Consider the following 25,686-nt stretch of genomic DNA (forward strand, 5'->3'; position numbering starts at 1 on the left):
AGAAGAAGAAGAAGAAGAAGAAGAAGAAGAAGAAGAAGAAGAAGAAGAAGAAGAAGAAGAAGAAGAAGAAGAAGAAGAAGAAGAAGAAGAAGAAAGGATAATGGCTTTGCGCCTTTGCGCACTGTCCTGGCTGGGCTCTTTCCTGTCCCAGTGACATCTGTGTCTTCCTACAGAGGCCAGCTCTGTTCTCCATTTTTAGAAACCTTCCAGGACTCAGCAGCTCCTGTTGACCTCTGGTCCTGTGAACTTCTGCTATATGTGTTAGCGACGGCTACGGCAGTGCTGGACTTAGTCATCAGAGGACCGTCACCTCCAGTCACATAGGCCTGTCTTCCTGCTGAGATCTCAAGATCCTTATGGGATAAAGAGTCAAAGAAAAACCCCTGCCTCGTTCTCTCAGCATACTACGTGACCACTGGAAGGTCTTCTGTGAGCCCTGTATCCCAGGGCTGCTGCAGGCTGGGAGGGGGAGGGCCTTTACCACAGTCAGGTCTCTGACTAGAAACATTTGAAGAATACAGGTTTTGGGGTTTGGGGTTTGTTGTTTTGTTTTGTTTTTTGTTTTTGTTTTTGTCACTCTGGCTGTGATTGTTGCTTGTTGCTTATTTTGAGACGGGGCCTCTTATAGCCCAGGCTGACCTTGAACTCAGGGTGATCCTCCTGCCTCCACCTCTTGAGTGCTGAGTTTACGGGCAAACACCACCAAACTACATTTATGTGGTACAGGGACTCGAACCCAGAGCCTCGTGCCTGGTAGGCAAGCACTCTGCCAACTGAGCAACACCCTCAGTTCCCACAGTGTGTCTTTTGGGACGACCCTCCCCCCCCACCCACAGGGTTGGGACTGGAGCTCAGTGTAGAACCTTTTCCTAACATGTCCAGCATGTTTGAGGTTCTGGGTTCTATTCCCAACACTACCACTACTATTAAAAAATATTAAAAAAAAAAAAAAAAGTCCCTTCCATCCTCCCACCCAGTGGCATTCCACCCTGCCCATCTGGTTTACTTGGAAAGCATCTTCAGCAAGGTAGCAAGCCCTGAGGGCATAGCTCTTCTCCTCCTCTGAAGCCAATCGAGACATCTTCTCGGGAATGTCACTATCGTGGAAAGCCAACAGACAGGGAGCTGTTAACCTGAGAGGTTTAAGTGACAAGAGAGGAAGAGGCAGCATTGTGGCTCTTGGCTGCACTGTGGGCAAAGCACAGAAATAGCAAATGGTCTCTGAGAGAGAAGGGCTATTTTAATACGGGCAGGCTAGTGCATGACAATTGTGTGTTGCTGTCATATTTCTGTGTGTGTACATGTGTACAGTGTGTACGTGTACATGCGTGTTTAGGAGAATTTAGAAGGTCAGACACCAGCCAGGTGTGGTGGTGCACACCTTTAATCCCAGCACTCGGGAGGCAGAGGCAGGCGGATTTCTGAGTTCAAGGCCAGCCTGGTCTACAGAGTGAGTTCCAGGACAGCCAGGACTACACAGAGAAACCCTGTCTAGAAAAGCCAGAAAAAAAAAAAAGATTTACTTATGTATGTGAATACTGTATTTGCATGTATGCCTGCATGACAGAAGAGGGCATCAGATCCCATTAAAGATGGCTGTGAGCCACCGTGTGGGTGCTGGGAATTGAACTCAGGACCTCTGGGAGAGCAATCAGTGCTCTTAACTGTTGAGCCATCTCTCCAGCCCTGACTTTTTAAGTTTTAAAATTATATGTATTAGCTAGATATGGTGGTGTACCCCTTTAAACCCAGCACTGGGGAGGCAGAGGCAGAAGGATCTCTATGAGTTCCAGGCCAGCCTGGGCTATATAGAGCAACTCAGGACTGAACCCAGAGCCTTGCACTAAGTTGCATCCCCATCTTATTTTTTATTTATTTTAAAGTTTTGAGATAGAGTCTTGCTAAGTTGCCTGGGCTAGACTTGAACTAGCTATGTAACTCAGGCAGTTCTGAAGTTGACACCCTCTTTTTTGTTGATTTTTTTTTTTCAAAACAGGGTTTCTCTGTATATCCCTGGCCCTGGCTGTCCTGGAACTCACTTTGTAGACCAGGCTGGCCTCAAACTCAGAAATCCGCCTGCCTCTGCCTCCCAAGTGCTGGGATTAAAGGGGTGCACCACCACGCCCGGCTACTTGATACCCTCTTACTTCAGCCTAAATAGGTGAATTACAAGGCTGAACGACCAGGCTGGCTCCAAATATTTTTTTTTAAGGTTTTATTCATGAGTCTGGAGAGTTGGCTCTGAGGTTAAGCACACTTGTTCCTGCAGAAGACTTGGGTTCAAGTCCCACCACCCTCTGAGGGCACCAAGGAAGCACGTGAGTCACATGTATACATGCAGACCAAACAGTCATTCACATCTAATAATAAAAATTTAAAAGACTTTATTTATGCCTAGCCTGGTGGCACACACCTTTAATCCTCTGGAGGCAGAGGCAGGTGGGTCTCTTTAAGCCCAAGGCCAACTACAGCTATATGATAAGATCCTATCTCAAAAGATATATTTTTAAATTTCATATGTATGAGTATTTGCCTGTATGTGTGCAGTGCACACATCTGATCCCCTGTAACCAGAATTACAGACCATTATCGCTGCCACGTGGTTGCTGGGAACCGAACTTAGGTCCTCTGAAAAGACAGCCTCTTTACCTCTGAGCCATCTCCTCAGTCCCCCATATCTGGTTTCGAAAAATTACATTCATTGTCAGGCATGTAGTGCACCTTTAATCCCAGTACTTGGGAGCAAAGGCAGGCAGATTTCTAGGAATTCAAAGCCAGCTTGGTCTATATAGAAAGTTTTATGCCAGCCAGAGCTACAAAGTAACATTTTGTCTCAAAGGGATATTCCAGGAAAGAGGAATCTGGTGTCCATGAAATGCCAAATTTTCCAGAGCTGGGTTCAAGGCATGACATGGTCATTGTGTTCTGAAACCGACTACAATGTGGTTATCCACACAGGATCAGGCCAATGAGATCAGTCAACTTTCTGATAGGCAGCACTAACTAGACCCAGTAGATTTAAAGAGAGGGAGACAGAAGGAGGAGGAGGGGGAGGAGGGGGAAGGGGGAGGAGGGAAGGGGAGAGGATGAAGAGGAGAAAAGGGATGGGAAGGAGGCATAGGGAAGAGTGGGAGAGGGACAGTTTGCATGATATGCTCAAGACACATTGTTTATGTATGGAATTGCCAAAGATTAAATTTTATTTCATTAAATATACATTAAGCTGACTTGGTGGTCCAAGCACTTAATCCCAGCACTTAGGAGACAGAGATGGGATAGTCATAAGTTCAAGTCCAGCCTGGTCTACAAATTTCAGGACAGCAATGGCTACATAATAGACAGACCCTGCCATAGATAGATAGATAGATAGATAGATAGATAGATAGATAGATACATACATACATACATACATACACACACAAACATACATGTATGTATATGTATGTATATGACATATATGGCAGGGTCTCTTTAACATACACAATATATAATGTATTAAATATATTATCTTTAATATATTAATAATATACACAATATAAATAATAAACAAGAAATAATATGAAATATATAAAATAATTATATATTGAATATGTTAAAATATTTCATATATTAGTATATTAATATATATGGAGCCCTAACCATGAGGATAGTTTCTTCCTGTGTTCGCTAATGGTATGGAAATTAGCCACTGGGTGGTGGCACACGTCTTTAATCACAGCACTTGGGAGGCAGAGGCAAGCAGATTGCTGAGTTCGAGGCCAGCCTGGTCTACAAAGTGAGTTCCAGGACAGCCAGGGCTATACAGAGGAACCCTGTCTCGAAATAAACAAACAAACAAACAAAAATGGTACAGAAAATTCTTAACTCGACCTGGCCTCTAACTTCCCCTGTAGATCACTTGTATTCATCGAAGTCTCCCTCGCACATGTCAGAGGGCCCACGGGATGCTCTGGGCCATGCTAGCTTGGCCAGGCAGGTACTTTTTCTGGGACACAAGAGTCATTTCTAAACTGTCCACCCTGATCTGATCATGAAGGGCTCACAGACTCAAGGAACTCGCCTTGGGCCTTTCCTAGTCCAGAAAGAAAAGTGGGGGCGGACCGGGCGTGCCCGTGGGGAACCCGCGGCAGGGGGCGGCTCTGCTCCCCGGCAGGGCGTGGGCAGGGCGAGGTCCTCCGCGCAGCGCACGGTGCCAACAATAGGCTGTTGTGGAAGGAGGCAGGAATGTGGCCCGGGGAGTTGGGCGGCGGGGCGGGGCCGGCTCCGGGCGGCAGCCTCTTACCTGTCCAGGTAGCTCGCATTTCCAGGCGAGCGGCGGCGGCGCCCGCACCACCTGTCGCCGGGTGCGCGGGCGGGGAGCGCGGCTGGGGGCCATGGCCTGCTAGTGTCCCCTGGGAAGACGTTGCGGGGTTCAGTCTGGGGCAGGACAGGGCGAGGGACGGAAGGTCCTTCCCTCGGGGACAGATCGGCGTGCAGCAGCATGAAAAAGAACCAGACCATGCAGGGCACTTTCAGCAAACTCTTTGGGAAGAAGCACGCCCACCCCTCCACCACGTCCCTCTACGCCACCAACCCACCCTGGATTTTCACCCAAGAGGCCCAAGAGGAGGGGACCAGGGACTTTGGTGAGTGCACCCGGGCTGGGGAAAAAACAAAAAAACAAAAACAAGGGAGAGTTCCCCTTGGCGCCTCTTCCCTCCTGGCTCTGGCGTCACTTGGGCGCTGGGAAAGCGGGCAGGGGCAGGGACACGTTAGAACCTGTGGACCGGCCGAGGAGATGCTGGGAAGGGGGAGGAGGCGCGGCAGCCGGAGTCAGAGAGGTGCTGGGGACCCCTGAAGCGGGGCCGGCGACCCTTGCCGCCCTCACCTGCCGTCCCCTGCCCCCTTCACAACCTTTGGTGGGGTTTCTGTTTGTGCGGCTGTCTCTGCTGTGTCTCCTACCACATATCCGCATTCTGAGTCAGAAGTGTTACTGAGATCTAGACGTCTGTCCCTACCTTTCCGCTTCCTCTGTCCCGGAGAGAGCCTGCCTCAGGTGCCCTTGCCTTTCATTCTGTTTGAGAAAGTCAGCGAGCAGGCCACTGTTAGTAGATTGCCAGCCATTTGCGACATCAAATTAGCTTTGTTTGGTTTGGTTGGGGGTGGGGAGGGAAGGGGGCTGAGTGTCACAGGCTCTTGCCAGGTCCTCTTGGATCTGGGTTATCTATGGTCTCCGACTGAAGAGTCAAAGGCGGGACAGAGGAGAGCGCGGACCCTTTGAATCGAGGTTGGTGTGTCTTTGCAAACCACTGGAAATAAACTGGCCCTTCCCCACCCAGCTCCGGCTATGGGACACTCTGATCTCTTAGTCAATCTCCAGTTTATACACACCTAACCTAGGGGCAACCCCAGGAAAATGGGGGACAGGGACTCACTTCTTGTTTTTGATCCCTGCTTCTGGTGTCTGAAGTGGGAGACAGGGGTGCGTCACCCATCGCTCTCTCCTTTTACCTGCCTTCCTCATCACCTTCATGGTACTTGGAGTTCTGTTCAACACCCAAATGACTACATTGGGGGCCAGGGCAAGAACAAGATGTCACCTTTCCCTGACCTAAAGATCTCTCACCAGCAGGCAAGCAAAACTAAAGGTATGCCCTCCTGCCCTTTGGGGGCCTCTGCTGTAAGACAGCCTTTCGGTGCCTGAGAAAGAGAAGAGGTATTTCTGAGGGGACCTAGCCTCAGAGTGGAGAGGGAAGGCTGTCTTTGACAGAGCACAGGTTTCAGTAATGGGGAAGAGAGCGGGACCAAGTGGGGGGGGGCGTGTCTAGGCAAGGAAGGCAAGTGAACCCCAAGAGTACTCTGGGGTGCCCCCACACCTTCCTCGGCCTGAAGGAAGACATCAATAGCAAACTGTCACCCACCTTTCCTAGGTGCAAACTCTCCTAAAACGTTTGATCTTTGACTCACCGAGTTTCTGTCTAGGGTAAGATGCTATTATTGGCTTTTTGGATGAGGACGCCAAAGAACAGGGATGTTACAGAACTGGTCCAAGACCGCAAGATTTAAATGGTAGAGCTGCGATTTTCCCCGGGGGATGGGAACAAACGCTCTTCAGTAGACACCCAACTCATGTAGCTGTCACCACCAAGCAAGTGAGAGAATTCCCAGTACCCCAGAGTCTTGCTGGCAAGAGAGCCAACATCTGGACCCAGGCAGAGGCCGACGACGCTAGCAGGCTTTCTGACTTTACTGTGGAGGAAGAGATTTGGGGGGTGAATGCCCTCAGAACCAGTCCCCGCCCACCATCACCCCCCTTTCTCTTCAAAGAGTCTCAGAACAGCCTCTCCACATTTCCTCCCTAGTCTGCCCGGACGATCGGACTGCTGGTCGGAATCAGGCCTGGAGAGAGAAGGAGGGACAGGATACCTTGTCAGCTCTTAGCAGTCTAGGCAGGGCAGGAGTCTAGGGGACAGTTCCTCCCTGTCCCCGGGGCAGGGCTGGGCCTTCAGCTGACTCAGCTTGGCTGTGCGTGCCTGGGCTGGGGTTTGGGAAGGTGGACAGCAGCCTGGCTCTCCTGTGTTCTCAGTGTCCCCTGGGGTGCTCATAGGCAGGAGGAACCCTCTTCCTTCCTACACAGGTTTGGGGTTGAGGAAGGAAGCAGCTGGAGATGGGGATTCTGGGATGGCAGTGGCTAGGCCAGCCTTCCCTCTGTGTCAGCGATAGTGCTTGCTCCTTCCTCATTGTCTGCTGTTCTGTGGGGGGACAGTACTGAGGCGTCTTAGAGCCCTGCTTCTCGAGGCCGGGACCCTCTGTACAGTTCCTCGTGTTGGGGTGATCCCCTGGCCGTGAAAGTATTTTGTTGCTATTACATGACTGTAATTTTGCTGGTGTTATGATTTGTCATGTAAATATTTGATATACTGGATATCTGATATGCAACTCCAAAGGAGTCTCACTCAGCCCACAGGGTGAAGGCAGCTTAGGCTTAGGCTGCCTGTGGTCGCGTATATAGCAAGCTTTCAGGACACGGAAGGAAACTGCTTCAGTTAAGTAGCTGCAGGAGGCTGTTTAAGTCTAAAGTAGCTGCTGCCTAGTGTTTCTGGAAAGTTCTCCGGAGGTTTCTAAATCACAGTTTATTACACTCAAATCATTGCAGCAGCTTTTTGTTGACCTGCTGTGTTGCCCCAGGGTGGCCCTGAACTCCTGGACCCCATCGATCTTCCTGCCTCAGCCTCCTAATAGCTGGGACCACAAGTGTATGCCACTGTGCCTGGCTCATTCCCGTTCTGAACTTTGCCTGTCCCTGCCTACTGCATTTCCTTGTCCTCCGGTGGCAGTACTCCAAAGGAAATGGGCAGGAAGAGGCCACCTCAAGGTCTCAAAGGGGTGGGGCATTCCAGCTCTAAAGGACCCAGAGACTGTGACCAGTACTGGGAGGGGGAGGACAAGTGGTGGACAAGGATGGGGGGGGGGACCAGAAATCAATGTCCTGGTATGTGAAGGAATTGAGCTTGCTGGTGTGTGGCTACAGCCACGACCCAGGTCCCAGTCTGTTTGCACAAGGACAGGCTAGGTGCAGATATAATCCAAACAGGCGCAGGGGGTGATGGGTAAATTTTTCTGTATCTGGTGATTACAGCCCTACTGGATGTAATCACAATCTTAATTAAGCCTTCTGCCACCCAAACAAGGGCTTCAAACGGCTGCGCGATTGTCTTTTAAGCACTTGAGAAAACAGATTCGAATCTTCACAGGTCTTTGTAGTCCCTTTTGATAAGAAACAGGTCCACAATAGCAGCCTCTGGGGCTGCCACATCCAAGTCGTCCAAGCTTCCAGCTCCTCTACTTCTTGGTGGCCCCTTAGTTGGAACCCTTTGCCTACTGCTGATCCTCCCCATCCCAGCGGTGGGAAGCGGGGACTCTCCTACACAGTTCTACCAAACGAACAGAGCCTTTCACGCAGAGCTGCCAGACACTCGTCAGAGGCAAATTTCTCAGGCCCAGGCTCCCAGCCCGCATTCCCTACGTGCCTCGTTCCGAGGTGGTTCTTTGGACTGGAGGCTCTGTGGATTCTTGGGATTTCCTTCCCCTCTTCTAGAGCTGAGCTGTCGGCTTTCTCCCGAGGACCCCTGCAGGGCACACAGCAGGCTGGAAATGAATGTGTGCCGAACTGTGACGCGTTCCTTAGCAGCTTTTGGGATGATGGCTGCTGGCTAGCATCTCCTTCCAGGAGCTCTCCCCAGGCCACACACATTTTGCATACCAGGCCAGGCTAAAGGGGAACCAGCCACGAGGGTCCCAGAGCTGAGCGCCTTGGCTGGGCTATCACTGGCTCCTAGACAGCTGACTTGTGCTTTGCTAGGGTGTGAAGGAGACTTGTTCACACTCCTGTCACGGGGTAAACACATCCTGGAGGTGTGCTGTTAAAGACAGGCTGTGGTTTCCTGGTGGTGTAGCACCTCCCCCCACCTCCACACCCTTCCACCCCACACACACCACACATACCCCACACACCAAACATACACCACATACTCACACCACACACATATCCCACACACACCACAGACACCAACCTCACACCACACACTCCACATACATCAAATACACCTTACACACCACATATATACACCATACTCCACACCACACACTCCACACACATCACACACTCCACACACCACACATGTACCATACACTCCACACACACACACCACACTCCACACACCACACATGTACCACACACACACACACACACACACACACACACACACACACACGGCCCCATTATGGAAGTCCCTCTTTTTGCTGTAGCTAACCCAGAGAGCAGAGTCACCTTGACCCTGCAGACAGCTGCAGACAGCTGCAGCCTGTAAGTTAATAATGGCATGTCAGTTTTTTCTTTCTCCTGAGGTGTCAGGGGTAGAACCTGGAGTTAGGCCGGGCTGTCCCGTGGAATACACCCCTAGCCTGGATACTAGCTCTCCTATCAGCCCCATCGCCTGGGCTTGTGAAACCCGTCTATTACTATATATCTTCCCGAATCAAGAGTCTTCATTGTGCTGTGAGGGAAAGCATCAAAGTGCACACAATCACGTGGCTCTCGTTAAGAGCATTTCCTGATTTGACAGGTTTGGAATGGGGGGGTGGGGGATGTCCAGAGTTTCTAGCAAGTTCCAGGTGACGTCATCGGGTTGCTCTGGGCCCTGAGACACAAGCCTTCCCTAGAGAGTGAAAGGGTTACCTTTGCCCTCTTCAGGCCCCGTGCTAAGACTGGTGTCCTTTGAGATGCCACCATGTGTCACACTGCTCTGGGCCCCGCTGTCGCTGCCCAACCTCCATTCCACCCCAGCTGACAGTGTCCCCTCTGCCCTTGGACAAAGGCAGGCAGGCCTCTCTCTGGGTGCTTAGGTCAGGCCTGCTAGGGCTTGCTGGGACAAACTGGCCTTTTCAGGTTCCTGTCATGTGAACCTGCTAATTAGCGAGGAAGGGCCTCATTAATGTCATTTGTGGGCCACATTCTCATGGCCGCCCCTTGCTGCTGCCCTGGAAAGCCTGTGCTTCTCCAACGGTAGAAAACTGGCCATTCCACCCTCCCACCCCAGTATACCGGGCCCGGTTTGTGTCTGTCATGTAGTGGACTCGGGGGGCCGCGGGGTGGGTGGGGAGGGGATGTTGGAGAGCTCCAGGTTACTCTGAGTCAAAGCCACATGTCTCCTAAGCTGAAACTCCATTCCTTCTTAGCACTTGAAATTCAGTAGATCTGTGGCCAGTACTCCAGAGGTCACTGGGCAGGGGGTCCTGACAGTTTAGGGCTCTCTAGCTCTGCTCTTACCCCTGTTGGTTTCACTGCCATGAGCTTGGAAGGCACCTACAAAGTTGGAGTTCATAATCCCCATTTTACAGGTGGGAAAACTGAGCCTGAAAAAAAAATGCCGGAAGTTCATAGGTATTGCCTAGAGCAACTGAGTGTGAGCCCGGAAGTGCCTCCTAGGTCCTCCCTGTGGACTACATCAACTACAGGAGACCCTCAAACTCTACATTCTCCCGCTGCTGCGCTGGCTGTGACCAGAGGGATCAGACTCCAGCCATGTTGCTGGTCCTTGAGTGCTGGCCCCTCTTGTTGGCCGGATGTGGTGCTGTGGCCTTATGACCTCTTCCTGCTTCAGGTTCCTCATCAAAAGGGAGACTCTTAAATATTTCCCCTGGCTGGCAAGATGGCTCACTGGGGGAAAGGTTTCTCCTCCCATATAAAGGTGGGAGGAGAAAGTGAACACAGCAAAGCTGTCCTCTGATCTACACACACACACACACACACACACACACTGGCACATGACAGCTCAGAGCAGGAGGAGAGCCTGGCGTGTACTATGGCTCTGGTGGGAAGCAGAATGGTGTTCTAGCAAACACGAGGCTTGGGTTCAGTTACTAGGACTGTAAGATAAAGAATAGTGCCTACACCAGGCAGGGGTAGCTCAAGCCAGTGAAGTCTGGGCCAGCCTGGGCTAGAGCAAGACCTTTCTTAAAGAAAAGAAGTTCGCGGGTCATAGTATATGCTTAATACAAGCTCAATATCAGTAGCTTGATATATGCTAGCCATTAATTTATCGATTGATTTTTTTTTTTCTTGCTACTCTGGACAGATCTAGGATTTAGAGGCTACAAGCTAAGTCACTGTCCCAGAATATCTTGACCTCCATGACCATGGAGGTTCATCACCAGATTTTGGCCCGAGGAACAGAAAGCATTTTACCAAAAAGGCTTTCAACCGGAATTCTGTGGGAACCAACACAGGTTGTTTCATGGCCTCCTCCTCCTCCTCTTTTTTTTTTTGGTTTTTTTTTTTTTTTTTTTTGGTTTTTTTCGAGACAGGGTTTCTCTGTGTAGCCCTGGCTGTCCTGGAACTCACTTTGTAGACCAGGCTGGCCTCGAACTCAGAACTCCACCTGTCTCTGCTTCCCAAATTCAGGGATTAAAGGCGTGTGCCACCACGCCCGGCTGGGCTCCTCCTCTTGGGTGGAGGAATAGAAAAAGTGACTCAAGTCAAGAGTCCGCCAGCAGCTTGTGGTGAGTCCCCGGCTTCCTAAGGCATCCCCCAGGTAACACACACACACACACACACACACACACACACACACACACACACGCACACGCGCACACACACACACACACACACACACACACACACCACACACACAGGCATTCGCATGCCCCACCCCAGGCCAGAGAACCAGGCATGCCTGTTAGGGAGTGGCATCGAGAGCCGGACTGTGTGAGACACCACACTGACCTGTAAACCTGACGCTACGGGAGCTTTGTGGCTTTGACCCAGTCCCTTCCACTGTGGGCCTCGGTCCTTCCATGTGCCAAGGAGGCAGCCCCGAGCATCAAGAACTCATAATGAATCATGGCAAGGAAGCAAGAGGCCATTTCCCTCCTGATGGCTCTTACCACTGGTACAGGTGTTCCTTATACTTTATGTGGGATGTGACTCGGTTCAGACTCGAAGCCTTAAAGGCTAAGCAGGAAAAAAAGGGGAGGAGGGGGATTAGTGATGATGAGGATGGTGCTGATGGTGATAATGTGCTTGTGCTTTCTCGGGTTTTTTTTTTTTTTAAATTACATTTGATTTAGTGGTGTGTGTGTGTATGTGTGTTTGTGTATGTGTGTGTGTGTGTGTGCATGCGCGCATGCGTGCACATGCACGTGCACATGTGTGTTTCTGTGTCCTCAATGCCATTGTGTGGAGCAAAGGGCAACTACAGCAGCCAGTTCTCCCCTTCTCCCATGTGGGTCCCAGGGATGAATCTCAGGGCAGGCTGGGCAGACAGTGCCTTTACCTGGGGCTAGCTTCCCAACCCTCTGTCTAGCTGTGGTTCGGTTAAGACTCACACCTTGGGACTGGTGAGATGGCTCAGTGGTTAAGCACACCGACTGCTCTTCCAAAGGTCCCGAGTTCAAATCCCAGAAACCACATGGTGGCTCACAACCATCCGTAACAAGATCTGACGCCCTCTTCTGGAGTGTCTGAAGATAGCTACAGTGTACTTACAAATAATAAATAAATAAATCTTTAAAAAAAAAAAAAGACTCACACCTTGTTCACAGGCTCTCAGCATCTCAGGACACTCCTAAAGGTTCTCCTGGAGGGCCTCCTGGAGGCTTCCCCCTCTGCTTATAAGTCTTTGCCCTTTCTGGCCTTCCAAACCCCTCCTGCCCCACCCACCCACCCCCAGCCGGGGCATGCCTGACACTCCCGGAGCTTCTGGGCACACAGCTCCTTCCAGTAGACAGGCTGAGTAGAGAGACCACCTGACTGCGGAGAAGACAGGGCCGGGTTTTCTGACTGAGCCCTGTCCAGCGTCCTTCCAGGCAACCCTTTACCTCCTCCTCTGTCCCTGGCCTGAAGAGGGGCTGCTTCTCAGGAAGGCCCACTCCAGTGTGCTTGACTCTGATCCACAGAGTTCAGCCACTTCAAGAGGAAACCCCACTCGGGAGGGCTTCTGACAGTCTATATAGTTCTGGTTCTTGACCTTGAATCTGGGGAGAAAAAAAAAAACAATTTGACCTTGAGATCTTGAAAGACCTGGCTTGTGGTGGCCTTACAGTCCTCAGCTGAAGCTGACGCTCATTTAGCAGGGACTGACACTTAGGTGGAGGAGGGCCTGGATCGAGCCTGTCAGCCTGCCCACTGGTCCCTTCCGGGTAGAGTTGCCCGATGATGCAGGCCTGTAATCCCAGCACTAACAAAAGGACCTCTTTGAGTTTCACATCAGAGCTATATAAGGAATCTCTCTTTCTCTTTCTCTTTCTCTTTCTCTTTTCTTTCTCATACTGTATGTGTGTGTGTGTACATATATATGTAATACATGTATGTTGTGGGTCCTGGGGAATCACAAACAGGTTGCCAGCCTTGGCCGTTGGTACTTTTACCCACTAAGTCATCTCACCAGTCCAAGTTTTTGTTTTACTTTTGAATCAAGGTCTCAGTGTAGCCCAGGCTAGCCTGGAAGTCACTGCATAGCCTAAGCTGGCTTTGAGCTAGCATTCCTGTGCCATCAGTCCCTCCAGCACCAGTACTTGAGAGGTGAAGCCACCACGGACCTATGCCAGCAACAGTGTCCAGGCATCAAGGCTGGGTGGTAGGGCCTGTGAGACAGTGATGACAGAATGTCCATCCTCTCGGGCACACGAGGGGGTCGGGATCGGAACAGGCTCTGTTCTAGCCACCTGTGGGCTTCAGCAGTCAGCGTTTCCTGCTTCACGATACCCATGGTCTGTGTGCACAGTCCACAGACCAGAGCCTGGCAAGCCAGACCAGGACATTGTGTTCACTCCCGGTGCTCCGAGAACTGTGTTCCGGAACAATGGTGGGCACAGTGGAGCTGTTATGTGGGGACCCGTGGAGGGATGGAGAGTCGCGAGTGCGTCCTGCCACCTCCCATCGCTGGGTACCCTTGTTACATCCAAACGCCCAGAGTCTTCAGGACCTGAAGAAACCTTCACAATTCTGTACAATTTCCTCCTAAAATGTGTGCAGTTGTTCTCTAACCGGCACCGGGGTCTGGTTAATTGGGATTTATTTGTTTGGGGCAGGATATCACAATGTAGACTTGGCCTGCCTTGGAACTCCGCCTGCCTTTGCCTCCTGAGTTCTGGAATTAAAGGCGAGTGCCACCACCCTGGGCTCTATTTAACTGTGATTCTGACCTCTTTCCTCTCTGACTGGAGAGAAGAAGGTCCCTCGTTCCCTCGGGTCTGTTAAATAGGGCAACGGAAGGCCTTCTTTACTTATGACCCACAAAGCAGGAGGCCTGTGGATGTGACAGTACGCACGAACGTGGGAGGAAATGGCGAATTCTTATCAGTGGTGTCAAAGGTCGTGAGAGAGACTGGCTGAGAACAGGAACACTGCAACTCACTGGTCCGTGGCTTTAGATACAGCCCAGAGCAGGGTCTGGAGGAACCTGGAGGGTCTGGAGAGTCTGTTCTGTGTCATCTTCCCTCAGGGTTAGGGATCACATTAGTTCAGTCCCTCTGTGTACTGGCCACACGTATACCCCATAGCTGATATATAAAGTTGACACTAAGGTTTGGAGAGGTTAAACAATGTGTACAACCAGTGGGATTTTTTTAAATGTATTTTTGCTGCACTTTTGATCTCTCTATTCTGCAGTCAAGGGTACACTGAAGCAAGATGGCGCGAACACACACACACACACACAGACACGGACACACAATGGTGGTGGTGGGTTGGGGTCAGGAAGTGCTTGACCTAGAAGGGTACAGGAGGGGGGGCGCTGGCCACAGGGGACAGCAGGTGGTTCCTCAGCTCTGCTTGTTCCAGATTAGCAATACAAACACTTGAGAGAAATGTCAAAGATAAGCTTCACTGTTCTGCTGCTGCCCGGGCCTCAGCCTGGCTCTCTGGGGCAGGTGCTGTGTGAATGTGGAGGGCTGGAAGGGTGTACGGGAGGGTGTCAGGATAGCGATGGCGGCTGTGGGTCAAAGCCTCAGGCACCCACCCCAGTCTGCTCCACAACGGGACCTTGGCATGGCCACAAGCAATCTCATCGCCACAACCACGGGATCTCACTGTGTTAGAGTGTGAAAGCCTGCAACCCCAAAGCTTGGTTTCCTCCCTGGGATCTGCAGGTTTTCCGGTCCCCTTCTTTGACACCCAGTTCACCGTGCCCCTCTCTGCCTTCCATAGATGGGATCTATTATGGAGACAATCGGTTCAACACTGTGAGCGAATCGGGAACAGCCACGCTGAAAGCCCGGCCACGAGTCCGGCCCCTGCTGACTTTCATCCCCCTGGTGAGTAGGCCCAGAGTCTGTTCCAGGTGGGACACCTCACCTGCCAAACATGGAGCAGGTCTGCCACATCCGTCTCGCCCACCACCTGCTCCCTTCCTTCCTGATGCCAACCCAGGGAGGCTTCTGGGAAGAGGCAGGGCTGAGACTCATAGCAGGAAGCGTGTGAGAGCTGGAGAGGCACCCCGTGGGGGAGGCCAACGAGCCCAGCAGGAGTTCTTCTCTTTCCTCACCCCTGATGGCCACTGGTTTCCTGCCTGCCAGGCCCTGGATGGAGGGAGGAGGTAGTTGGCATTGCTTGTGCCTGCTCTAGGAGATGCTGCCCAGTAGAGCATTGGCCAGGCAGAGGCAGCCGATGTATTTGCAAGGGATGGTCAAGAAGGGCTTTCTGAAAGAGGCAGAATCTGAACTTCCTCATAGGATGGAGAGTTGGGACACCTGGGAGAAGGGCAATTGAGACAGATTCTTCTGTGTTTAGGAAACTACAGGAAAACCAAAAGCTCTCATCTTTTGCTCCAAGATAGGATCTTGCTAGCCCTGGCTAGCTCGAATCTCTCAGTGATTTTCCTGCCTCTGCCTCCCAAGTGCCAGCATTACAATTTCACCGAGCAAAGCAAACATCTTAACACACACACACACACACACACGCACGCACACACGCACACACACACACACACACACACATATATATAGTGTATAAGTGTTCTGCCTTTACGTATATCTGCACACCATGTATGTACAGTGGCCACAGAGGCCCTAGAGGCAGAATTACAGGCACTTGTGAGCAGCCGTGTGGGCCGTGTGGATGCTGGAGTCAAACATGGGTCCCCGCTGGAAGAATAGTAAGCTACCTCTCCAACCCCAAATAAATAGCTTAAAGGCCACAGTTGGGATTTTGCTCTTTGATAAGTAAAAGAGACCCCAAAGACCCACTCAGGAGTACTGGCAAGATGGCTCAGTGGGCCAAGGTGCTTGCCACTAAACCTGGTGATTTCAGCTTGACTCCCCAGGACCCAAGGTGAAAAGAGAGACCAGATTCCTGCAGCCTGAAAGCTGACCTCTGCATGTGCTGCCTCTCCCCGTGCAGAATATATAAGTAAACGTACAACAAAACAAAACAAAACAGCTGGGCGTGGTGGAGCACGCTTTTAATCCCAGCACCTGGGAGGCAGAGGCAGGTGGATTTCTGAGTTCGAGGCCAGCCTGGTCTACAGAGTGAGTTCCAGGACAGCCAGGGCTATACAGAGGAAACCCTGTCTCAAAAAACCCCAAAACAAAACAAAACAAAACAACCCCACTGGATAAATGGTTCTGTTCTCTTAAGGCTCTTCAATCAAAGTCTCCCATGCAGTTTTAAGGGGGCTCTATTAAAAGTAAAAAAGAAAACCTCTTATGTAGGAGTTCACACCTACAATCCCAGCACCTGGGAGGTAGAAGCTGAAAGATCAGGAGCTCAAGGACCGCCTGACCTATCAGCCTGGACTAGGTGGGACCATGTCTCCAAAAGGCCTAGAAAGCAAAGGAAAATTAAAAACTAGAAAGAAAGAAATGCCCTGGCTTCATTTCCCAGTAACAAACCCGGGCAGCGTGTGGGGGTTCTGCCCCACAGCCCCAACATTTGAGAGATGGAAGTCCGTCATCCTTGGCTGCATGAGACCCCTGTCTCAAAACACAGTCGAGAGACAACCACGCCTTTCAGGTCATGTAGTTTCTGTTTGAAAGCGAGCGACCTCTGAGGTTGAGGCTCAGTCAGCAAAGTGCGTGGTCAAGGCTCTGGATTCAGTCCCTAGCATCACAAAAAAAACCAAAACAAAACAAAAAAACAGGACTGGCTGAGCCCACCTGTGGTCGAAGCACTTGAGAAGTAGAGGCAAGCTGGGCGTGGTGGCGCACGCCTTTAGTCCCTGCACTTGGGGGGCAGAGGCAGGCGGATTTCTGGATTTCTGAGTTCAAGGCCAGCCTGGTCTACAAAGTGAGTTCCAGGACAGCCAGGGCTACACAGAGAAACCCTGTCTCAAAGAGAGAGAGAGAGAGAGAGACAGAGAGAGAGACAGAGAGACAGAGAGAGAGACAGAGAGAAGAGAGACAGAGAGAGAAAAAAGAGAGAAAGACAGAGAGAGAGAAGAGAGAGAGAAAAGAGAGAGAGAGACAGAGAGAGAAAAGAGAGAGACAGAGAGAGAGAGAAGAGAGAGAGAAGAGAGAGACAGAGAGAGAGAAGAGAGAGAGACAGAGAGAGAGAGAAGTAGAGGCAGGGGGATCAGAAGTTCAAGGTCATAGACACAGAATTGTCACTTCCAACTAGAAGGTTAAAACAAAACAAAATCAAACAAACAAACTCCTGCCCGCTTCATTTCCAGAGAGACTCACAACTGTGTGTAAAGGCTACTGCAGCCAAGGTGATGATCAACGTCCTATTTCTAGAAATGAATTCCAGGCTCCCCTCACTGACCCCTAGTGAATTCTGGAGATGGTTTGGGAGCTGCGGCACCTGTCCCTAATGTCCTGGCCCCTCCCCCAGGGTCAGTGAGGCCCCCTTCAGTCTCTTACATCTTCTCCCCGCCCACCTATTCCAGGCCTTTCCTGCTGTCCCCACTATCCCCCACCCCAATCTGGGCAGACCCTCAGGAAGCCTGTGGAAGGTTCAGGATAAGGCTAGGCTTTTAGGGCTGCTCGGGCGGGCCTGGAATACTGGGCCTCTTGAGGACATCCCTTGGGAACATTCTTTCTGCACAAACCAGAAGTCCCCACTCTGCAGAATGAGAGAGGACTGACTTGTCAAACTAATAACCGAAACCCACTGGGTCCATGGGAGTGTCCTGTACAGAGCCAGAACTGAACCCAGGAGGGACATTTGCCACATTCCTTCAGTGCTGGCTAAGGTAGAGCGGCCGGCCTGGTACCACCCACCCTGACAGCACAGCTGAAGAGCATATCTGCGAACAGAGAGCCAGCCACCCCCTAGCACATGCCACAACCCCCCACTTCACAGCCCAGAGGCTCTAGCCCTGAGACCGGAAATGATTTGCATATTGTCCTGCAGAGCCCAGACCCAGGCTCCCTGAGGCCAAGTCCCAGGTCCAAATGCCCCTCCGGGCTACCCTAACCTTCCCTCCATGCCCCACCTGGCAGTGTTGTCTTCCCCTCCCAGGGCCCTTGACCGAATGACTCCCACCTCCCATGCCTGGTGCCCTCCACCCTCCTGTGCCGCCTTCTGGATCTTGGAACCTTCGAGGCCCTAATGAAATGGTTTCAAGGCTGTGAGGAGAGTTTTAGCTGAGGACGCTCAGGCTCCACCAAATTCAGACCCCTTGGCCTAATTGCTGCTCCGATCTTGCTTCAGGTTACAGGCTGGAGTAGCTTCCAGCCTCCGCTCACCACCTGCTCTGGGGGAAGGTCAGTTGAGTAGCTCAGTTTTTCCTATCTGATCTCAGGCCCCTTCCATAGGCTCTGGGCTTTCTTCCAGGGGCCCAGGTGCGAGTGTAGGCTCACATGTACAGACCCCCCAGTCCCATGTCAGGGTGGGAGGGGCTCTGGGCCAGTACCTGAGCCTTGCCCCTTCTGCCTGGTGTGGTTTTAAACCTCTAAGGGCCTCACTCGGCCCTTTTTTACCCTCCCACCTGCAGAGAGCACCTCCCAGGCCTGGAGGTGAGGCAGGGGAGCCACCAAGCAGTATCACCCTAGCAAACAGATGCGGCAGGCCCAGCCAGGGGCTTTGAGCCCTGCCTGGGTGTCTTCTGAATTGTCCCCTCATCTGAGCCAGCCAGGGGACAGGTTCAAAAAGAGGGTTGCCCTCAGATACCCTATTCTAAGAAATACTTTCTCAAATCTCCATAACCAAAGGCCAATCATGAAAGAGACCTTTGGGGTCCTTGGTCACCTGATTCCTGTCCCCAGTCCCAGCCCTGTCTTGGGTTGTGGAATGACAGAGGACCAGACCCTTGTCCTCTCCAGGCCTCTGATTTCTTTGCCCTTTGGTAGGGCTTACTACCTTGAATCGGCCTCTAGGGTGTCCCCAGCTGTGACTTTCTGTGCTAAATGACTAGACTGGCATGGGAGGGGGCGTGGCAAGCTCTCACCCATGCCTGACACACAGGTGTGGATTCTTCTTGGAGGAGGGTTGCTTTCTGGCCACCAGGCCCACCCACCTCACTGATCTGGGGGTGGGGGTGGGGGTGAAGTTTAGAGCTACCACACAGCAGAAGTGGGAGGAGCTCAGCTGTCATCAAGAGGGGACATACTGCCAGCATGGTGGTGCATGCCTGAGATCCCAGATGGGAGGAGAGCTGAGAGCTAGGGATTCAGCTAGGGCCTTGTTACTAAGGATAAACAAGAGCTGGGGTGTGGCCCAGTAGCAGAGCACTCTCTCGCTGCATGCAGGGTTTATTCTCTGGTGTGAGGTGGGAATAAGAACTCAGAGACCTGGGCCTGTGAGAGGACCCAGTAGATAAAGGCTCTTGCCGTCCAGCCCAATGACCCAAACCCAATCGCTGGGACCCGAAAGGTAGAAGGAGAGAGGTGATACGTGAGGATCATCTTCTGACCTGCACACACATGACCTGTGCACATGTGCACACTTGTACACAAAAATAAATAAATGTAATAAGATTAGTGATGCTGTAGAGATGGCTCAGTGGGTCAGAGCACTGACTGTTCTTCCAAAGGTCCTGAGTTCAAATCCCAGCAACCATAAGGTGGCTCGCAAGACCTGACCCTCTTCTGGAGCGTCTAAAGACATCTATAGTGTGTACTTACATATAATAAATAAATAAATCTTTAGCCTGGCGGTGGTGGCGCACACCTTTAATCCCAGCACTCGGGAGGCAGAGGCAGGCAGATTTCTGAGTTTGAGGCCAGCCTGGTCTACAGAGTGAGTTCCAGGACAGCCAGGGCTACACAGAGAAACCCTGTCTCAAAAAAAAACAAAAACAAAAACAAAACAAACAAAAAAAGATTAGTGACAACATAATAATAATAATAATAATAATAATAATAATAATAATAATAATAATAAAATGCTAGACCCACAGAAGAGCAGGCTTGCCCTGGACTAGAGCAGCAGGGGCAGGTTTGATGGCGCACACTTTTAATCTCAGTGCCCGAGGCAGAAGCAGGAGGATCCTGGTGAGTTCCAGGACAGCCATGGCTACTTGGAGAGATCCAGTCTCCAAACAAAAAGAGCGGCAGAGCTTGGAGCTGGGTCTTTGCCACAGGCCTTGGGAAGAGCAACCTCTGCCCTACTTCCTAGGGAAAATGGAACCCAGAACTCAAGGCTGAGCCTGCCCTGTGCTAACCCCTGAGCAGTAGCCAATTGTCCCGGGTGACCTCTTCTCTGCACCCCATCTGATCCTGCCATCCCCGGGCTGATGCTTAGGAGAAATTTGAAATTAAATGTCCGTGTGGTAACTATGGGCAAACTGGCTGAACGGGTCTTGGAGTGCCCAGGGCGGCGAGAGCTCCCAGGGTTGCCCTGCCCTCTGAGTCACACAGGCCTGGCCCTGCCAAGGGGAGGAAATCCCGGAGCTGCAGGAGAGGCCTGTCTCCTCTGGGCCCACTCCCTCCAAGTCCCCGTTCGCCTGGGAGCTCTAAGGTCAGCCTGGAGCCCACCCAGACAGCTGGCTCGGGAACACATCCCTAAACTCAAGGCGGAGAGACAAGGCAGTCTGGGTCTCACTGATCTTGTAGGTGAGGTTGAATGGAAAGGCTATGGAGTCTGAGCTGGCAGTGAGCGTCAAGTTGGAGGTTTTACCGCCTTCCCACCCTCCTGACCCCTTTATTCACAAGAGTCCCTCAAAGCCAGCGACACCCTCATCCTCACCTATCAATGGCTGCCTCTTGGCTAGCCCCTGGGGCGCCTGAGCATGCGCTGTCCTGGCTCAGGAGGGTTGACCAGGACGTCAGGGACCTGTCCCTTTGGCCCTGCTTACTGCTTGTCCTGGAGGGAGGGCTAGAGCGGAGACCTAGGGCGGAGGCCCGGCAGCAGCCGGGGGCCCCTACAGCTCTGACCCCAGGAAGCCAAGCGAGCAAGAGGACTTGGGGAGCAGCTGAGAGATTTTGTTTGTTTTAGACAAGGACTCATGCATCCCAGGCTGGCCCTGATTTCCTTATGTCACCAGTGAGCATCCTATACTTTTAATCATTAAGTAAAAGTTCTCTCTATCTTCTTTCAACAAACTCTTATTGTGTCACCCTGGCTGGCCTGGAACTCTCTGTGTAGACCAGACAGGCATCCAACTCAGAGACCCTCTGTCTCTCTTCCTCAGTGCTGAAGTTAAAAGTGTTAGCCACTAAGCACGGCCATATACATAACCATATACATACATGTATGTGTGTGTGTGTGTGTGTGTGTATATATATATATATATATATATATATATATATATATATATGTGTGTGTGTGTGTGTGTGTGTGTATTTATATTCATTTATTTAGTGTATATGTGTACTTACTCTATGTGTGTGTGTGTATATATATAATTACATTCATTTATTTAGTATATATGTATACTCTCCTGTGCCTTGCTCTCTCTCTCTCTCTCTCTCTCTCTCTCTCTCTCTCTCTCTCTCTCTCTCTCTCTCTCTCTCTGTGTGTGTGTGTGTGTGTCTGTGTGTGTGTCTGTGTGTGTGTGTGAGTTAGTTTTCAACTACCATCCTGTGTGTCCTGGAGACTGAACTCAGGTCATCTGGCTTCCTGGCAAGAATCTTTACCTACTGAGCTATCGGGCCAGCACAACCTTGAACTCCAGATCCTTCTGTCTCTACTCTGGAATGCTGGGATTACAGGCATGCACTACCTGATTTATTTGGTGCTGGGAATTGAACCCAGGGCTTTCTGAGTGCTGAGTAAGCACCCCAAACGTTCTGACCACTGAGGACACCCTCAGCTGAACTGGGGGCTTCCTGCGTTACCACACACGTAACTCTCTACCAAGCAGTCTACCAAGGAAGATATCCTCAGCCCAACTGAGCTTATAGCTGAAATCACACACCCATCTGTCTGATTCAGAGCTCTTAGATGCTATGGAGGCCACGGCTGTTCTCGAGTCTAAGTCATGTCCTGTCTTGAGCTTGCAGTGCTCACCTGCCCACACCCCTCCATTGCCCCCCACAAACCAGTGGCAGCCAGCTGGCCCTCACTCCGTTGAGCTCCTTGATGCCTGTAAAGCTCTTCTGTGACTCCTGCTCGGGGTGGGCTTGAGGGAGGACCCGAGCGGGCCTGGCTGTTACTCTGGAGCAGGGTCCACTCCCTCCCCATGCCCCTCAGAGCTCCATAGGCCACCTCCCGGTCCAGGGCACAGACAGGCTCAGGAGGAGGCTGGTGACAAAGGCTTTCAGGCTCCCACACCAAGGTCAGCCATGCATTTACCTGCTGGCTCAGCCTCTGGGGATCTACCCTTGGGGCTTGGCTGGACTCTTAGGAATCCCAGGCATGAGGATGTGTGTACCAGGGCAAGAGGAGGTCAGTGGGGTGGGATGGAGTGCGGAGCTCTCTCGTAGCAGGGGTGAGCATCCGACTCAGGCAAAACTCGAGGCGGGGAGAGGTGGCTAGCTTGCTACTTCCTCGACTCATTCTTTCCTCCCCCGTTTCTTCTCCCCTTTCCTTCCTCTTCCCTTCCACCCTAAAGTGATAGCAAAGGGGACAGGAGCGGATTCCTGGTAACTAGTCCCCGACCGTAGGGAAACACCTGTTTCCCCCGAACATGCGCACAGAGGAGTCAGGGGGTCGTGCCCTGGGCACAACATCTGAAGATTCAGGCTCTGACTCACCCACAGAGGGTTTTTGAGGTTTATTTATTTTAGTTTGTGGAATGAGTGTTTTTGAATGCATGTAAGTCTGTGTGCTATGTGTGTGTCTGCTGCCCACACAGAGGCCAGAAGAAGACATTGGATCCCTGGGACTGTAGTAACTAACAGCCTTCTACGTGCTGGCAACTGAGCCAGGCCCTCTGGAAGAACCCTTGACTGATGGGTCTCTCCAGCCTCCCACAAGGGAAAGCCTCCCAGCAAACACCCCCCCCTCCTCTGCCCTGCCTTACGGGGTCTGTGGGCATGCCCCAGCCTCTGTGGTCCAACCATCCCAAGGTAGGTGGGGTTCACCCCACTTTATCGAGTCCAGACAAGAACTCGAGTCCTGGGAGGCAGGAGGGGCACCCACTGAGCTTTGGCAGGTACCGTCTCTGCCTTTGTGATAACTATTTGGGATGTTGCTTAGCTTGTTGCTTGGAAACAGAACTTCACGTAGCCCAGGCTGGCCCTAGAACTCACGGATCCTCCTGCCTCTGCTTCCCAAGTGCTGGAAGGGGTTTGCTACTATACCCAGCTCATATTTTGGTTTTGTTTTGTGTTTCGCTTTATTTCAAGACAGGGTCTCCATATGTACCCTAGGCTACCTTCCAACTTGTAGTAATCCCCCCCACCCCCCGTTTCTGTCTTCCAAGTGGCAATTACAGGTGTGTGCCACCAGGCTGAATGATACTATATGTCTGCTTTATTCTAGTTATAAAGACTGGTCTTTAAGGATAGCCTTATTCTGTTGTCCAGGCTAACCTGGGGCTCAGCCTGGTCTTCCTGCCTCACTCTCGCTGTGTGGGTTATGAGTGTGAACCAAACGTCTCACAATTAAGAATCATAACTATGTTGGGTGGGTTCGTTTGTTTGTTTGTTTTAATTATAAATGAAATCCAATCACTTGTTAAGAAAGGAAACTGAGGGGCTGCAAGATGGCTCAACAGGAAAAGGCACTTGTCACCAAATCTGATGCCCTACATTTGATCCCTGAGGTCCATATGGTGGAAAGAAAACATGAGTCCCACAGGTTGCCCTCTGACCTCCGCAGGCTCGCCGTAGTGTGTGCACACACAAACATAAAGGAAAGTAGCTGGCAGGGTGATTTGTGCGTATGATCTGGCAGATGGGATACAGAGGCAGGAGGGTCACTAGTTCAGGGCCAGTGTTGGCTATAAACCAAGTTAAAGACCAGCCTGGGCTACATAGGGCTCTGGCTTCTTCATTTCTTTTTAAAGGGAGAAACAGAGAAGGAAGAAAATCAACCTGAATCTTCTCAGAGTCTTGCCCCTCCCCACCAGGCTCCCCGAATCAGTCTTGCCAGAGCAGTTGGCTCACTGCCCGTGTCTTCCTCCGAACCGAGGCACCAGCCATAGACCCTGTGAGATGGCCCATGGCCCCAGCTTCCCGGTGTTGTCAGGCTGGGGAGACAGACAAGGAAGTGCTGAGGCCCAGTTTCATGACATTCTGACTGGCAGAGCCGGGTTGGGCTCCGCCCCAGGCACCTGCCACAGCAGGGAAGGGCATGGACTTGCAAGGCTCAGGCACTCACTGAGTGTCTTCAGCATGATGTCCACTCCTCGGAGATGTGGACAGCCACCCTTTAAGTGCAGTGCATGGAGGCACAGGCTGATTCCCACAGGCAGCATCTCGGACAGTTCCCTATTTTACCAGAGCTAGAGGCCAAGGATAAAGTGGTGCTTAGGTAAGGAGGGCACAGCATACACATAGAGACACACACACAGATACACGGGCACACACACATAGACACACACAGGCATGTATACATACTCACAGATACATATATAGACACACACACATGGACACACACAGACACACACAGGCACATATACATACTCACAGATACATATACAGGTACACACACACACACACACACACACGGACACACACAGACACACAGAGGCTCATACGTACTCACAGATACATATACAGACACACTCAGGCTCATATACATAGTCACAGATACACATACAGTCACACACAGTGAGACATACAGACACATAGATACACATACACACACATGGACATACAGACACATGGACACACATACACACGTACACCATGATTGCTGGCTGATGGCTTCTGGAAACTCTGCTTCTGAGAACACCTTTCCTGGCCTTCCTCCCAGGAGTGAGACAACCGCCCAGAAGTCACGGAAGTTAGCTGTCCTAACATCCTGTCCCTGTAGGGTGGCCTGAGTATCAACGTATATCTAGGTCATCATTCACATAGCCAAGGTTAGGGAGCCACAGAAGGGACACCGTATGAGCCAGCCACGCCAAGCACCGTGGTCAGTGAGATCTTTGCAATACATTTACAGGCGGAGGCAGGCCGACTTGGCTCTGAGCTGGCATGAGAAAACAGATTTTCTTTTTTTCTTTCTCCTATATTCTTCATACCACCCACTTGCTCACTTCGGAATTTACTCCTTCAAAAGGATTTGTTCAGTTGTCTAAAACTAGGCATGTATTATGTAGACTCAGATGCCCTGACCTCCAGCAGGCTCTACCCAGTAACCATGTGCACCGAGTTGACCCACAGGAAGCATGAAGAACAAATGCTGTAGCGACTTGCTGTGTGACCCGGGGGTGATCCCTTAGCTGATCTGGGCCTTGCTTTCCTCACCTGGAAAGGGAATAAGTCTTTTCTGGTTCCTGCGTAGACTAATTGAGTTGCTGCTGTTTGACATAGGCTGAGCGGTGTTTTCAGGAGATAATGACGTCATGACTGTCAGCTATAAAAATAGTGTCCTAAGGCCTGTAGACGTCACAGGGAAGGGAAGTTAGCACCAACGTGGATTGCCAAGGAGAACTTCACAGAGGAGGGGCATTTAAACCGGGGTTTAAAAAGCAGTGGCACTTTGACATCAGCCATGGAGATGCAGAGTTTGCCCAGCTGTTTTCCTGCCTTGCTTTGGGGATCACAGTTAATTCGTTGGATGAATCTCAGAAGAGACCTTGAACTTTGGACTTTTAACATTGTTGAGACTGCTATAGACTACGAGGACTTTGAAAGTTGGACTAAATGCATTTTGCATTATGNTATGTTTAANTATGGCCCCCATAGACTCATGTTTTTGAACAAGTCTATGAG

At 51.3% G+C, this 25,686-nt stretch overlaps 1 protein-coding gene across 1 annotated transcript in view; it reads left to right on the top strand.

Moving 5' to 3' along the window:
• The first annotated feature begins 4,343 nt into the window (after positions 1–4,343).
• The window catches only part of C18H6orf132 (chromosome 18 C6orf132 homolog), a 37,677-nt gene continuing 16,334 nt past the window's right edge, over positions 4,344–25,686 (top strand). Inside the window, exons 1-2 of the mRNA XM_029531647.1 lie at positions 4,344–4,625; positions 14,687–14,793. Coding sequence (XP_029387507.1) covers positions 4,481–4,625; positions 14,687–14,793 — 252 coding nt within the window. The 5' untranslated portion in view covers positions 4,344–4,480. The remainder of the gene's footprint in view (positions 4,626–14,686; positions 14,794–25,686) is intronic.

Source organism: Mus pahari, chromosome 18 (genome assembly GCF_900095145.1).
Source record: "Mus pahari chromosome 18, PAHARI_EIJ_v1.1, whole genome shotgun sequence".
NCBI lineage: Eukaryota > Metazoa > Chordata > Mammalia > Rodentia > Muridae > Mus > Mus pahari.